The sequence below is a fragment of the Pristiophorus japonicus genome, chromosome 23 (assembly GCF_044704955.1).
Source record: "Pristiophorus japonicus isolate sPriJap1 chromosome 23, sPriJap1.hap1, whole genome shotgun sequence".
Lineage (NCBI taxonomy): Eukaryota > Metazoa > Chordata > Chondrichthyes > Pristiophoridae > Pristiophorus > Pristiophorus japonicus.
In genome coordinates this window covers 885,158-900,479 of record NC_091999.1, presented here as the reverse complement: position 1 = coordinate 900,479, position 15,322 = coordinate 885,158, and the positions used below count along the sequence as shown (strand labels likewise).

The window sequence follows — 15,322 nt, the reverse complement described above, 5'->3', positions numbered from 1 at the left end:
GTTTGATCCAAGGCTGTAACGCGGCCTGGAGCCGAGTGGTCCTGACGGAACCCACACTGAGCCTCGGTGAGCAGGTTATTGGTGAGTAAATGCCACTAGGTACTTCTCTTCCCAGGCCGTCCCTCGGAGTCGAGGAAGACTTGCTCCCACACGAATATCAGTCCTCAGGTGACTGAAGAGACCAGTGTTGGACCTCCAGTCTCTGTCGCAGGTGGGGGGACGGGTGGGTGGGGGGCTTGGGTTGCCGTGAGCTCCTTCCGCTGTTTGCGCTTGGCTTCCGCGTGCTCCCGGCGAAGGGGCTCAAGGTGCTCAGCGCCCTCCCGGATACTTCTCCTCCACTTTGAGCGGTTTTGGGCCAGGGATTCCCCAAGGGTCGGTGGGGATGTTGCATTTTTTTCAAGGAGACCCTTGAGGGGGTCCTTGAAGCGTTTGCTCTGCCCTCCTGGGACTCGCTTGCCGTGTTGGAGCTCGGAGTAGAGCGCTTTTTTTTGGGAGTCCCCTATCGGTGCGTGTGAACAATGTGGGCCCTGCCCAGCGGAGCTGGCCGAGTGTGTGGTCAGTGCTTCGATGCTGAGCGAGAACGCTGACATTGGCGCGTCTGTCCTCCCAGGGGGATTGGCAGGATCTGGCGGAGGCAGCGCTGGGACGACTGCTCCAGTGTTGGAGGTGCCTGCTGTACATGGTCCATGTCTCTGAGCCATACAGGAGGGTGGGTATCACCAGGGCTCTGCAGACCGTGAGCTTGGTGCCGGCTTTGAGATCCTGCTCCTTGAACACTCTTTTTCTCAGGCGACCGAAGGCTGCACTGGCGCACTGGGGGGGCTGCGTTGGACTGAAAGTAGACTGCGACTGAGAGTAGATTGATGGGGCAGAAAATGTCCGGATTGTACTGCCCTTCCCCCCCACAACACCGCCCCTCCCTGACTTGTATTGGCCTCTTCCCGAGGTTTGCATTGACCTTTGTAAAAAAAAAAATCATTCCTGGGATGTGGGCGCCGCTGGCAAGGCCCCCCCCCCGGCATTTATTGCCCGTCCCCAATTGCCCCTGGAGAAGGTGGTGGTGAGCCCCCTTCTTGAACCGCTGCAGTCCCGTGTGGTGACGGTGCTGTTCGGGAGGGAGTTCCGGGATTGTGACGAGGAAGGAACGGGCCGATATATTCCCAAGTCGGGATGGAGCGTGACCGGGAGGGGAACCTGGAGGGGGTGGTGTTCCCGCGCGGCCGCTGCCCTGGTCAGGGCGAGTGATGTCCACCCACCGAGCGAGAGCGCGACGGCGGTTCTCGGATCAAAGCCGCTCCCCGGGTTTCCGGCCGGCACTCTGGGTGAAAGGCGGCGGTGAGAGGCGGCGACTTCAGCTGCTCCGCCCGGCACGGAGGGCGCCCGCCCCTCACAGCCCCGCCCCCCCCGCCCACCCCCGCCCCGAGCCCCTCCGTCCTCCGCCTCACACAAAGTGAACCCAGCTGGTCTCGCAGCCGGCGGGCGGGGGCGAGAGGCGGCCGTGCTGGGCGGGCCTCAGCCGGTAGTTGCGGCCTCCGTCGTTGTCCCAGTACTCGGCCTGGCCGGCCCGGTAGCGCACGGCCAGCTGCAGGGCGCTGCCCGCCAGGTAGGGGGGCAGGGCCAGCTCGAAGGAGAAGCGGTCGGTGTGCCGGTCAGCCGACAGAGGGATGTAGCGCGCCGGCGAGTCGGTGAAGGAGCGCCAGTCGTCGGCCGTGTGCCGCACCGTTACCTCCTTGTGGAAGGCCAAGTTCAGCACCCGCACCGTGCCCCGCAGTCGGAAGTTCTCCACCGACACCGCCTCCAGGCACACCTTCTCCCGCCTCACCCGCTGCAGGAAGTCCCCCGCGTAGATGGGATTGGTGAAGGCTGGCTCCAGGGGCCAAGGCGGGCCACAGTCCTGGGGGAGGAAGACACGGGGCCGGTTAGAGCACTGTGGCCGGAGCGTGTTACCAGTTCGTTAGCGCTGAAATCTCAGTCAGTTACCATGACGTCAGGAACAGGAGCGGGAGCCGGCCATGCGGCCCCTCGAGCCTGCTCCGCCTGCTCTCGCTCCCTCTCGAGTCACAAGGGCCCACTCAGTCAGGGAGTGCTGCACTGTCAGAGGCGAGAACATCAGGAACAGGAGCGGGAGCCGGCCATGCGGCCCCTCGAGCCTGCTCCGCCTGCTCTCGCTCCCTCTCGAGTCACAAGGGCCCACTCAGTCAGGGAGTGCTGCACTGTCAGAGGTGAGAACATCAGGAACAGGAGCGGGAGCCGGCCATGCGGCCCCTCGAGCCTGCTCCGCCTGCTCTCGCTCCCTCTCGAGTCACAAGGTCCACTCAGTCAGGGAGTGCTGCACTGTCAGAGGTGAGAACATCAGGAACAGGAGCGGGAACCGGCCATTCGGCCCCTCGAGCCTGCTCCGCCTGCTCTCGCTCCCTCTCGAGTCACAAGGGCCCACTCAGTCAGGGAGTGCTGCACTGTCAGAGGTGAGAACATCAGAAACAGGAGCAGGAGCCGGCCATGCGGCCCCTCGAGCCTGCTCCGCCTGCTCTCGCTCCCTCTCGAGTCACAAGGTCCACTCAGTCAGGGAGTGCTGCACTGTCAGAGGTGAGAACATCAGGAACAGGAGCGGGAACCGGCCATTCGGCCCCTCGAGCCTGCTCCGCCTGCTCTCGCTCCCTCTCGAGTCACAAGGGCCCACTCAGTCAGGGAGTGCTGCACTGTCAGAGGTGAGAACATCAGGAACAGGAGCAGGAGTCGGCCATTCGGCCCCTCGAGCCTGCTCCGCCATTCAATAAGATCACGGCTGATCTGATCATGGACTCAGCTCCACTTCCCCGCCCGCTCCCCATAACCCTTCACTCCCTTATCGCTCAAAAGTCTGTCTATCTCCACCTTAAATATATTCAGTGACCCAGCCTCCACAGCTCTCTGGGGCAGAGAATTCCACAGATTTACAACCCTCTGAGAGAAGAAATTCCTCCTCATCTCAGTTTTAAATGGGCGGCCCCTTATTCTGAGACTATGTCCCCTAGTTCTAGATTCCCCCACGAGGGGAAACATCCTCTCTGCATCCACCCTGTCCAGCCCCCTCAGAACCTTATATGTTTCAATGAGATCACCTCTCATTCTTCTAAATTCCAATGAGTATAGACCCAACCTGCTCAACCTCTCTTCATAAGTCAACCCCCTCATCCTCGGAATCAACCCGGTGAACCTTCTCTGAACTGTCTCCAAAGCAAGTATATCCTTCCTTAAATACGGAGACCAAAACTGCACGCAGTACTCCAGGTGTGGCCTCACCAATACCCTGTACAGTTGTAGCAGGACTTCTCTGCTTTTATACTCTATCCCCCTTGCAATAAAGGCCAACATTCATTGGCCTTCCTGATCACTTGCTGTACCTGCATACGAACTTTTGTGTTTAAACCTATCACTTGTTAATAGCTACAACCCCACCACCAATGAACAAGTGTAATGTATCCAAGTTTGCTGATGATACAAAGCTCGGTGGGAATGTAAATTGCGAGGAGGATGCAAAGAGGCTTCAAGGGGATATAGACAGGGTAAGTGAGTGGGCAAGAACATGGAACATGGAATATAATGTGGGGAGATGTGAAGTTATCCACTTTGGTAGGAAAAATAGAAAAACAGAGTATTTTTAAACGGAGAGAGATTGGGAAATGTTGGTGTTCAGAGGGACCTGGGTGTCCTTGTACACCAATCACTGAACGTTAACATGCAGGTACAGCAAGTGATTAAGAAAGCAAATGGTATGTTGGCCTTTATTACAGGAGGATTTGAGTCTAAGAGTAAAGACGTCTTACTGCGATTATATCGGGTCCTGGTGAGACCACACCTGGAGTATTGTGTACAGTTTGGGTCTCCTTACCTAAGGAAGGATATACTTGCCATAGAGGGAGTGCAGCGAAGGTTTACCAGACTGATTCCTGGGATGGGAGGGATTGTCCTATGAGGAGAGATTGAGTAGACTGGGCCGATATTCTCTAGAGTTTAGAAGAATGAGAGGTGATCTCATTGAAACATACAACATTCTTACCGGGCTTGACAGGGTAGATGCAGGGAGGGTGTTTCCCCCCCGGGCTGGGGAGTCTAGAACCAGGGGTCACAGTCTCAGGATAAGGGGTCCGCCATTTAGGACTGAGATGAGGAGAAACTTCTTCACTCAGAGGGGGGTGAATCTTTGGAATTCTCTGCCCCAGAGGGCTGTGGAGGCTCAGTCTTTGAGTATATTCAAGACAGAGACCGATAGATTTGTGGATATTGAGGGAATCGAGGGATATGGGGACAGTGCAGGAAAGTGGACCCGAGGTCGAAGGTCAGCCGTGATCTCATTGAATGGTGGAGCAGGCTCGAGGGGCCGAATGGCCGACTCCTGCTCCTGGATCTTGTGTTCTTCTGAAGGGTCAGACCCACCCCCGCAATGAAGGGACTGACTCCAACACCGACTGACCACCCTCCTCACCCACTGGGAGTCGCTCCCTCCTTCACTCCTCACCCACTGGGAGTCACTCCCTGCTTCACACTCACCCATTGGGAGTCACTCCCTCCTTCATCACCCACTGGGAGTCACTCCCTCCTTCACTCTCACTCACTGGGAGTCACTCCCTCCTTCACTCTCACCCACTGGGAGTCACTCCCTCCTTCACTCTCACCCACTGGGAGTCACTCCCTCCTAAACGCTCACCCACTGGGAGTCACTCCCTCCTTCACTCTCACCCACTGGGAGTCACTCCCTCCTAAACGCTCACCCACTGGGAGTCACTCACTCCTTCACTCTCACCCACTGGGAGTCACTCCCTCCTAAACGCTCACCCACTGGGAGTCACTCCCTCCTTCACACTCACCCACTGGGAGTCACTCCCTCCTACACTCTCACCCACTGGGAGTCACTCCCTCCTTCACTCTCACCCACTGGGAGTCACTCCCTCCTACACTCTCACCCACTGGGCGTCGCTCCCTCCTTCACTCTCACCCACTGGGAGTCACTCCCTCCTACACTCTCACCCACTGGGCGTCACTCCCTCATTCACTCTCACCCACTGGGAGTCACTCCGTCCTTCACTCCTCACCCACTGGGAGTCACTCCCTCCTTCACTCCTCACCCACTGGGAGTCACTCCATCCTTCATTCCTCACCTACTGGGAGTCATTCCCTCCTTCACTCCTCACCTACTGGGAGTCACTCCCTCTTTCACACTCACCCACTGGGAGTCACTCCCTCTTTCACACTCACCCACTGGGAGTCACTCCCTCCTTCACACTCACCCACTGGGAGTCACTCCCTCCTTCATTCCTCACCCACTGGGAGTCACTCCCTCCTTCACACTCACCCACTCGGAGTCACTCCCTCCTTCATTCCTCACCCACTGGGAGTCACTCCCTCCTTCACTCTCACCCACTGGGTGTCACTCCCTCCTTCATTCCTCACCCACTGGGAGTCACTCCCTCCTTCATTCTCACCCACTGGGAGTCACTCCCTCCTTCACTCCTCACCCACTGGGAGTCACTCCCTCCTTCACACTCACCCACTGGGAGTCACTCCGTCCTACATTCTCACCCACTGGGCGTCACTCCGTCCTTCATTCTCACCCACTGGGAGTCACACCCTCCTTCACTCTCACCCATTGGGAGTCACTCCCTCCTTCACTCTCACCCACTGGGAGTCACACCCTCCTTCACTCTCACCCACTCGGAGTCACTCCCTCCTTCACTCTCACCCACTGGGAGTCACTCCCTCCTTCACTCTCACCCATTGGGAGTCACTCCGTCCTTCACTCTCACCCACTGGGAGTCACTCCCTCCTTCACTCTCACCCACTCGGAGTCACTCCCTCCTTCACTCTCACCCACTGGGAGTCACTGCCTCCTTCACGCTCACCCACTGGGAGTCACTCCCTCCTGCACTGTCACCCACTGGGAGTCACTCCCTCCTTCACTCTCACCCACTGGGAGTCACTCCCTCCTTCACTCTCACCCACTGGGAGTCACACCCTCCTTCACTCTCACCCATTGGGAGTCACTCCCTCCTTCACACTTACCCACTGGGAGTCACTCCCTCCTTCATTCCTCATCTACTGGGAGTCACTCCCTCCTTCACACTGACCCACTGGGAGTCACCCCCTCCTTCACTCCTCACCCACTGGGAGTCACTCCCTACATCACTCCTCACCCACTGGGAGTCACTCCGTCCTACATTCTCACCCACTGGGCGTCACTCCGTCCTTCATTCTCACCCACTGGGAGTCACACCCTCCTTCACTCTCACCCATTGGGAGTCACTCCCTCCTTCACTCTCACCCACTGGGAGTCACTCCCTCCTTCACTCTCACCCACTCGGAGTCACTCCCTCCTTCACTCTCACCCACTGGGAGTCACTCCATCCTTCACTCTCACCCACTGGGAGACACTTGCTCCTTCACGCTCACCTACAGGGAGTCACTCCCTGACTTTAATGCCAATATTCTCATCACCTTTCTCTTTAAGCTTGCCCTCTGCATTGAGTGCATTGTACGTGGGCAGTTTGGTGAATCAGCCGGAACCTGAGTCAGGAGCAGTGAGGAAGTATCACAGTATGCAATCACAGTCATCAATTATACATGGCCCTCCTCAAAACTTCCTCACAGTCTGGATAATCCACATTAAAATTTAACTTGTGGTCAGGACAAGTCCAGATCATCTGGAAACAAAGAGCCAATTACTAAATAAAATCAGCTTAATAATCCTTTTAGTACAGGAGCAGCGCTCCCTCTGCACTGTCCTATTAAACACTCCCAGGGCAGGTACAGCACGGGTTAGATACAGAGTAAAGCTCCCTCTACACTGTCCTATTAAACACTCCCAGGGCAGGTACAGCACGGGTTAGATACAGAGTAAAGCTCCCTCTACACTGTCCCATCAAACACTCCCAGGGCAGGTACAGCACGGGTTAGATACAGAGTAAAGCTCCCTCTACACTGTCGCATCAAACACTCCCAGGGCAGGTACAGGGGGTTAGATACAGAGTAAAGCTCCCTCTACACTGTCCCATCAAACACTCCCAGGGCAGGTACAGCACGGATTAGATACAGAGTAAAGCTCCCTCTACACTGTCCCATCACACACTCCCAGGGCAGGTACAGGGGGTTAGATACAGAGTAAAGCTCCCTCTACACTGTCCCATCAAACATAGAAACATAGAAACATAGAAAATAGGTGCAGGAGTAGGCCATTCGGCCCTTCTAGCCTGCACCGCCATTCAATGAGTTCATGGCTGAACATTCAACTTCAGTACCCCATTCCTGCTTTCTCGCCATACCCCGTGATCCCCCTAGTAGTAAGGACTACATCTAACTCCTTTTTGAATATATTTAGTAAATTGGCCTCAACAACTTTCTGTGGTAGAGAATTCCACAGGTTCACCACTCTCTGGGTGAAGAACATACAGGGGGTTAGATACAGAGTAAAGTTCCCTCTACACTGTCCCATCAAACACTCCCAGGGCAGGTACAGGGGGTTAGATACAGAGTAAAGCTCCCTCTGCACTGTCCCATCAAACACTCCCAGGGCAGGTACAGCACGGGTTAGATACAGAGTAAAGCTCCCTCTACACTGTCCCATCAAACACTCCCAGGGCAGGTACAGCACGGGTTAGATACAGAGTAAAGCTCCCTCTACACTGTCCCATCAAACACTCCCAGGGCAGGTACAGCACGGGGTTAGATACAGAGTAAAGCTCCCTCTACACTGTCCCATCAAACACTCCCAGGGCAGGTACAGGGGGTTAGATACAGAGTAAAGCTCTCTCTACACTGTCCCATCAAACACTCCCAGGGCAGGTACAGAGGATTAGATACCGAGTAAAGCTCCCTCTACACTGTCCCATCAAACACTCCCAGGGCAGGTACACGGGGTTAGATACAGAGTAAAGCTCTCTCTACACTGTCCCATCACACACTCCCAGGGCAGGTACACGGGGTTAGATACAGAGTAAAGCTCCCTCTACACTGTCCCATCACACACTCCCGGGGCAGGTACAGCACGGATAAGAAAGAACACCTGTGTGGTGCCTTTCAGGACCGCAGGGAGTCTGAAAACGTTCTCAGTGTCAGCCCAGATTATGGGCTGACGTCTCTGTCACGTGTGTAAGCTTGGGTTTACTAGCCACCAGGTGGCTCCACTGTCGGAGGTCATTGAGCCGTGCGCACGTGTGTACAGCCCAGGTATAAAAGGCCAGCCATCATGTAATGTGATCACTTTGGGCCCTAATAAAGCAGAGCCAGGTTTGTCCCTGTGTTAGTTTACAGTATTCAGTCTATCGAGTTATTACAGACACAACCCTCTGACGAGAGGCTAGTACAGGGGAGGGAATGGAGAATCAGTACCTTGGTGTTGGCCTGCCTCAGTTCAGTGGCTCTTTCTCCCGATCCCTCCTCCCTCTACATTCTGGCTCCCCTCCACAGGACCTCCAGCCGTTGAGTCCCAAACATCAGCCCTTCCATTACCTGTCGCCCCAGTTGTGCTCACGTCGAAACTCAAGACACCTCGGGGTACAAACTGCGCCCCCCCCCTCCCCCCCACCCCCCATGACCATTTCGACGGATTCTCCCGCAGGTGCGGTTCAGGTCGCCTCTTTGTGGGGTTTTTTCCCCCCTTGGATCCGGATGGGTCGGTGTTCACGGGGACGGTGAGTACACGAGAGGGGCGGATACGGGGTGGAGGCAACGTCTGAGGGGCGGAAGTTGTTGGGGGGGGGGGGGGGCGGGCGGAATGACCGTCGCGATGGCGTCAACACAGCGCCGCGATGATGTCACCACGGGCTCACCCCCCCCCCCCCCCCCCCTCACTTAAAGGGGAGAGTCTCCTCTGGGCCACCCGGGAGGGTTTCGGTTCGGCCGGGTTTGTCGGCCTGGCACCCGAGGCGGGGTGGGTGGTGGGGGGGGGGGGGGGATGGTGCGGGGTGTGTGCCAAGCTGCCCGTTGGCGTCCCGGCCGAACCCGGGGGCCATAATTGTCGGCCCAACGTAGCAGTCGGCAAAAAAACAAAGATGGCGGCAGCCGCAGTAGGCCCTCCCCTTTAATGGGAGCCACCCCGCCATTTTACAAGGACAGCCGCCTCACGCCACCGGCAGACAAAAGCAGTGCGTGGCAGGAGGAAGAGTTTCAGAGCGGAATTTTGCCGAGGGTGGGGGAGGGACGGGGCTCATCGGCAGTGCGCGCTCTGACGACGCACTGAGGACTGATCGGCCGTCGGACCTCAAAAGGTAGTAAGCTCGGGATTGCCACCAGTGCCACGTGCTAGTCAGAGTAGGAATCGCAGGATAGCGCAGATGAATACGTGGCTTGAGGAGTGGTGCAAGTGCGGGGGATTCAAATTCCTGGGACATTGGAACCGGTTCTGGGGGAGGTGGGACCAGTCCAAACCGGACGGTCTGCACCTGGGCAGGACCGGAACCAATGTCCCAGGCGGAGTGTTTGTTAGTGCTGTTGGGGGAGGGTTTAAACTAATATGGCAGGGGGATGGGAATCTAGGCAAGGTGACAGAGGGAAGTAAAATGGGGGCAGAAGCAAAAGGTCGAAAGGAGATAAGGAAAATTGGAGGACAGAGAAACCCAAGGGCAAAAATCAAAAAGGGTCACGTTGCAACATAATTCTAAAAGGACAAAGAGTGTTAAAAAAACAAGGCTGAAGGCTCTGTGTCTCAATGCGAGGAGTATTCGTAATAAGGTGGATGAATTAACTGCGCAGATAGCTGTTAACGGATGTGATGTAATTGGGATTACGGAGACATGGCTCCAGGGTGACCAAGGCTGGGAACTCAACATCCAGGGGTATTCAACATTCAGCAAGGATAGACAGAAAGGAAAAGGAGGTGGGGTGGCGTTACTGGTTTAAGAGATTAATGCAATTATAAGGAAGGACATTAGCTTGGATGATGTGGAATGTGTATGGATAGAGCTGCAGAACACCAAAGGGCAGAAAAGGCTAGTGGGAGTTGTGTACAGATCACCAAACAGTCGTAGTGGGATGGCATCAAACAGGAAGTTAAGGATGCGTGCAATATTGGTAGCAATACAGTGGAGGAGGATTTCCTGGAGTGTATTAGGGATGGTTTTCTGGACCAATATGTCGAGGAACCAACCAGAGAGCTGGCCATCCTAGACTGGGTGATGTGTAATGAGAAGGGACTAATTAGCAATCTTGTTGTGCGAGGCCCCTTGGGGAAGAGTGACCATAATATGGTAGAATTCTTCATTAAGATGGAGAGTGACACAGTTAATTCAGAGACAAGGGTCCTGAACTTAAAGAAAGGTAACTTCGATGGTATGAAACGTGAATTGGCTAGAATAGATTGGCAAATGATACTTTAAGGGTTGACGGTGGATAGGCAATGGCAAACATTTAAAGATCACATGGATGAACTTCAACAATTGTTCATCCCTGTCTGGAGTAAAAATAAAACAGGGAAGGTGGCTGAACCGAGGCTAACAAGGGAAATTAAGGATAGTGTTAAATCCAAGGAAGAGGCTTATAAATTGGCCAGAAAAAGCAGCAAACCTGAGGACTGGGAGAAATTTAGAATTCAGCAGAGGTGGACAAAGGGATTAATTAGGAGGGGGAAAATAGAGTATGAGAGGAAGCTTGCCGGGAACATAAAAACTGACTGCAAAAGCTTCTATAGATATGTGAAGAGAAAAAGATTAGTGAAGACCAATGTAGGTCCCTTGCAGTCAGAATCAGGTGAATTTATAATGGGGAACAAAGAAATGGCAGACCAGTTGAACAAATACTTTGGTTCTGTCTTCACGAAGGAAGACACAAATAACCTTCCGGGTGTACTAGGGGACCGAGGGTCTAGTGAGAAGGAGGAACTGAAGGAAATCCTTATTAGGGGGGAAATTGTGTTAGGGAAATTGAAGGGACTGAAGGCCAATAAATCCCCAGAGCCTGATAGTCTGCATCCCAGAGTACTTAAGGAAGTGGCCCTGGAAATAATGGAAGGTGGTCATTTTCCAACACTCTATCGACTCTGGATCAGTTCCGATGGATTGGAGGGTAGCTAATGTAACACCACTTTTTAAAAAAGGAGGGAGAGAGAAAACGGGTAATTATAGACCGGTTAGCCTGACATCAGTAGTGGGGAAAATGTTGGAATCAATTATTAAAGATGTATTAGCAGCGCATTTGAAAGGCAGTGACAGGATCGGTCCAAGTCAGCATGGGTTTATGAAAGGGAAATCATGCTTGACAAATCTTCTAGAATTTTTTGAGGATGTAACTAGTAGAGTGGACAAGGGAGAACCAGTGGATGTGGTGTATTTGGACTTTCAAAAGGCTTTTGACAAGGTCCCACACAAGAGATTGGTGTGCAAAATTAAAGCACATGGTATTGGGGGTAATGTACTGACGTGGATAGAGAATTGGTTGGCAGACAGGAAGCAGAGAGTCGGGATAAACGGATCCTTTTCAGAATGACAGGCAGTGACTAGTGGGGTGCTGCAGGGCTCAGTGCTGGGACCCCAGCTATTTACAATATACATTAATGATTTAGATGAAGGAATTGAGTGTAATATCTCCAAGTTTGCAGATGACACTAAACTGGGTGGCGGTGTGAGCTGTGAGGGGGACGCTAAGAGGCTGCAGGGTGACTTGGACAGGTTAGGTGAGTGGGCAAATGCATGGCAGATGCAGTATAATGTGGATAAATGTGAGGTTATCCACTTTGGGGGCAAAAACACGAAGGCAGAATATTATCTGAATGGTGACAGATGAGGAAAAGGGGAGGTGCAACGAGACCTGGGTGTCATGGTACATCAGTCATTGAAAGTTGGCATGCAGGTACAGCAGGCGGTGAAGAAGGCAAATGGTATGTTGGCCTTCATAGCGAGGGGATTTGAGTATAGGAGCAGGGAGGTCTTGCTACAATTGTACAGGGCCTTGGTGAGGCCACACCTGGAATATTGTGTGCAGTTTTGGTCTCCTAATCTGAGGAAGGACGTTCTTGCTATTGAGGGAGTGCAGCGAAGGTTCACCAGACTGATTCCCGGGATGGCAGGACTGACATATGAGGAGAGACTGGATCGACTGGGCCTGTATTCACTGGAATTTAGAAGGATGAGAGGGGATCTCATAAAAAAAAAATTCTGACAGGATGCAGGAAGATGTTCCCAATGTTGGGGAAGTCCAGAACCAGGGGTCACAGTCTAAGGATAAGGGGTAAGCCATTTAGGACCGAGATGAGGAGAAACTTCTTCACCCAGAGAGTGGTGAACCTGTGGAATTCTCTACCACAGAAAGTTGTTGAGGCCAATTCACTAAATATATTCAAAAAGGAGTTAGATGTAGTTCTTACTACTCGGGGGATCAAGGGGTATGGCAAGAAAGCAGGAAAGGGGTACTGAGGTGAATGATCAGCCATGATCTTATTGAATGGCGGTGCAGGCTAGAAGGGCCGAATGGCCTGCTCCTGCACCTATTTTCTATGTTTCTATGTTTCTAAACCCCAGCCTGTTGGGTTCGGGGGATCCACGATGGGGCAGGTGGTTGTGAGCCCAGTGGATGAACCGGTAATGTGTCGTGTGATTGTTAAACCTTTGGCTAATAAACCAATTAGTTCTTAATAGCAACGTGTTGCCGTGAATTCTCAAGCAAAGAACCCACGAAGGAAATACATTTCACTGGTCTTTTGGGTGAGACGTTGAACCGAGGACCTCGCCTGCCCTTGGAAGAAGAGCAGGAGGAGAGCTCTACCCGGTGTGCCGGGCCAATATTTATCCCTCCACCAACTTCACAGGCTGTTTGTGGGATCTTGCTGTGCACACGTTGGCCGTTGCGATTCTTACCGTGGCAACAGCAAGCCCACTTCCAAAAATAAAACACTTGATTGGCCGTAAAGCGCTCTGGGGCGCCCTGAGGGGGGCAGAGGGATCAGGATCAGGGCCTGGAAGCACTAGGCCTCATCCTCACTCCAGTTTTATTCGGAGAACGGCCCTGAAAGTAAAGAGCACCAATAAAAAAAAAACCCACCCGCCCACCCCCAGGAACAGTAACAACAACAACTGGTATTTATATAGCCTCTGTAACGAAGTGAAACATCCCAAGGTGCTTCACAGGAGTGTGATGTGTTGCAGGTTTGATCCCGAGCCGCATAAGGAGAAATTAGAGCAAGTGAGGTAGGTTTTAAGGAGCGTCTTGAAGGAGGAGAGAGAGGTCGAGAGGCGGAGAGGTTTAGGGAGGGAGTTCCAGAGCTTGGGGCCCAGGCAACAGAAGGCACGGCCACCGATGGTGGAGCGATTATAATCAGGGATGGTCAGGAGGGCAGAATTAGAGGAGTGCAGACATCTCGGGGGGGGTTGTGGGGCTGGAGGAGATTACAGAGATAGGGAGGGGGCGAGGGCCATGGAGGGATTTGTAAACAAGGATGAGAATTTTGAAATCGAGGCGTTGCTTAACCGGGAGCCAATGTAGGTCAGCGAGCACAGGGGGTGATGGGTGAGCGGGACTGGGTGCAAGTTAGGACACGGGGCAGCGAGCACAGGGGGTGATGGGTGAGCGGGACTGGGTGCGAGTTAGGACACGGGGCAGTGAGCACAGGGGGTGATGGGTGAGCGGGACTTGGTGCGAGTTAGGACACGGGGCAGCGTGCACAGGGGGTGATGGGTGAGCGGGACTTGGTGCGAGTTAGGACACGGGGCAGTGAGCACAGGGGGTGATGGGTGAGCGGGACTTGGTGCGAGTTAGGACACGGGACAGCGAGCACAGGGGGTGATGGGTGAGCGGGACTCGGTGCAAGTTCGGACACGGGGCAGTGAGCACAGGGGGTGATGGGTGAGCGGGACTTGGTGCGAGTTAGGACACGGGGCAGTGAGCACAGGGGGTGATGGGTGAGTGGGACTTGGTGCGAGTTAGGACACGGGGCAGTGAGCACAGGTGGTGATGGGTGAGCGGGACTGGGTGTGAGTTAGGACACGGGGCAGTGAGCACAGGGGGTGATGGGTGAGTGGGACTCGGTGCGAGTTAGGACACGAGGCAGTGAGCACAGGGGGTGATGGGTGAACGGAACTGGGTGTGAGTTAGGACACGGGGCAGCGAGCACAGGGGGTGATGGGTGAGTGGGATTTGGTGTGAGTTAGGACACGGGGCAGTGAGCACAGGGGGTGATGGGTGAGCGGGACTCGGTGTGAGTTAGGACACGGGGCAGCGAGCACAGGGGGTGATGGGTGAGCGGGACTCGGTGCGAGTTAGGACACAGGGCAGTGAGCACAGGGGGTGATGGGTGAGCGGGACTCGGTGCGAGTTAGGACACAGGGCAGTGAGCACAGGGGGTGATGGGTGAGCGGGACCCGGTACGAGTTAGGACATGGGGCAGTGAGCACAGGGGGTGATGGGTGAGCGGGACTCGGTGTGAGTTAGGACACGGGGCAGTGAGCACAGGGGGTGATGGGTGAGCGGGACTCGGTGCGAGTTAGGACACAGGGCAGTGAGCACAGGGGGTGATGGGTGAGCGGGACTCGGTGCGAGTTAGGACACAGGGCAGTGAGCACAGGGGGTGATGGGTGAGCGGGACCCGGTACGAGTTAGGACACGGGGGGGGCAGCCGAGTTTTGGATCACCTCCAGTTTACGTCGGGTAGAATGTGGGAGGCCGGCCAGGAGTGCGTTGGAATAGTCAAGTCTGGAGGTAACAAAGGCACGGGTGAGGGCTTCAGCAGCGGATGAGCTGAGGCAGGGGGCGGAGACGGGCGGTGTTACGGAGGGGGAAATAGGCGGGTTTAGTTACGCTGTGGATATGTGGCCGGAAGCTCACTTCGGGGTCAAAGGTTGTGAACGGCCTGGTTCGGCCTCAGACGGTTGCCAGGCAGAGGGATGGAGTCGGTGGCTAGAGACCGGAGTTTGTGCCTCGTCCCCCGTTCCCCCAACCCCCGGCCCACCTACCTTGACTGCCAGGCTGTCGCGGCGGGCTCCAAAATGGCGGATGGCGTCGCGCTGCAGTTGAGCGTGCACGTGGCTGGGCACCCGGGGGGCCTCCCACTGGCTGAAGCGCTTGACGGAGGCCAGCTCCAGGCCCAGCGAGTCGGCAAAGCGCACCCTCTTCCGGCTGTCGGGGCTGCGGCTCCGGCCGGCCTCCGCCCGGCCTCTCTCGGAGCTGGCCGGCAGCGAGCGGGCCCTCCGCCGCAGGCTGCTGCTGGCGGCGGTCTCGCCGGGGGAGGAGGGGGCCCAGGCCGGGCGGCCACGCACCCTGGGCTCCCTGTCCCCCTCCCCCTGCCCCGGCTCCGCCGCGCTCTGCCGCTGTGAGGCGTAGTAGGCCTTCTCGTACAGGCCCGAGATGTAGCTGAGGTTGCGGGGGA

General features: G+C 55.3%; 1 protein-coding gene across 1 annotated transcript in view; it reads right to left on the bottom strand.

Annotated features, from left to right (window-relative positions):
- Positions 1 to 1,441: 1,441 nt before the first annotated feature.
- Positions 1,442 to 15,322, bottom strand: part of LOC139235674 (protein phosphatase 1 regulatory subunit 3E-like) — a 13,968-nt gene continuing 87 nt past the window's right edge. Inside the window, exons 1-2 of the mRNA XM_070866714.1 lie at positions 14,910 to 15,322; positions 1,442 to 1,894 (exon numbers count right to left, since the gene is read on the bottom strand). The exon at positions 14,910 to 15,322 is cut by the window's right edge and continues 87 nt beyond it. Of these exons, the coding sequence (XP_070722815.1) occupies positions 1,442 to 1,894; positions 14,910 to 15,322 (866 nt within the window). The remainder of the gene's footprint in view (positions 1,895 to 14,909) is intronic.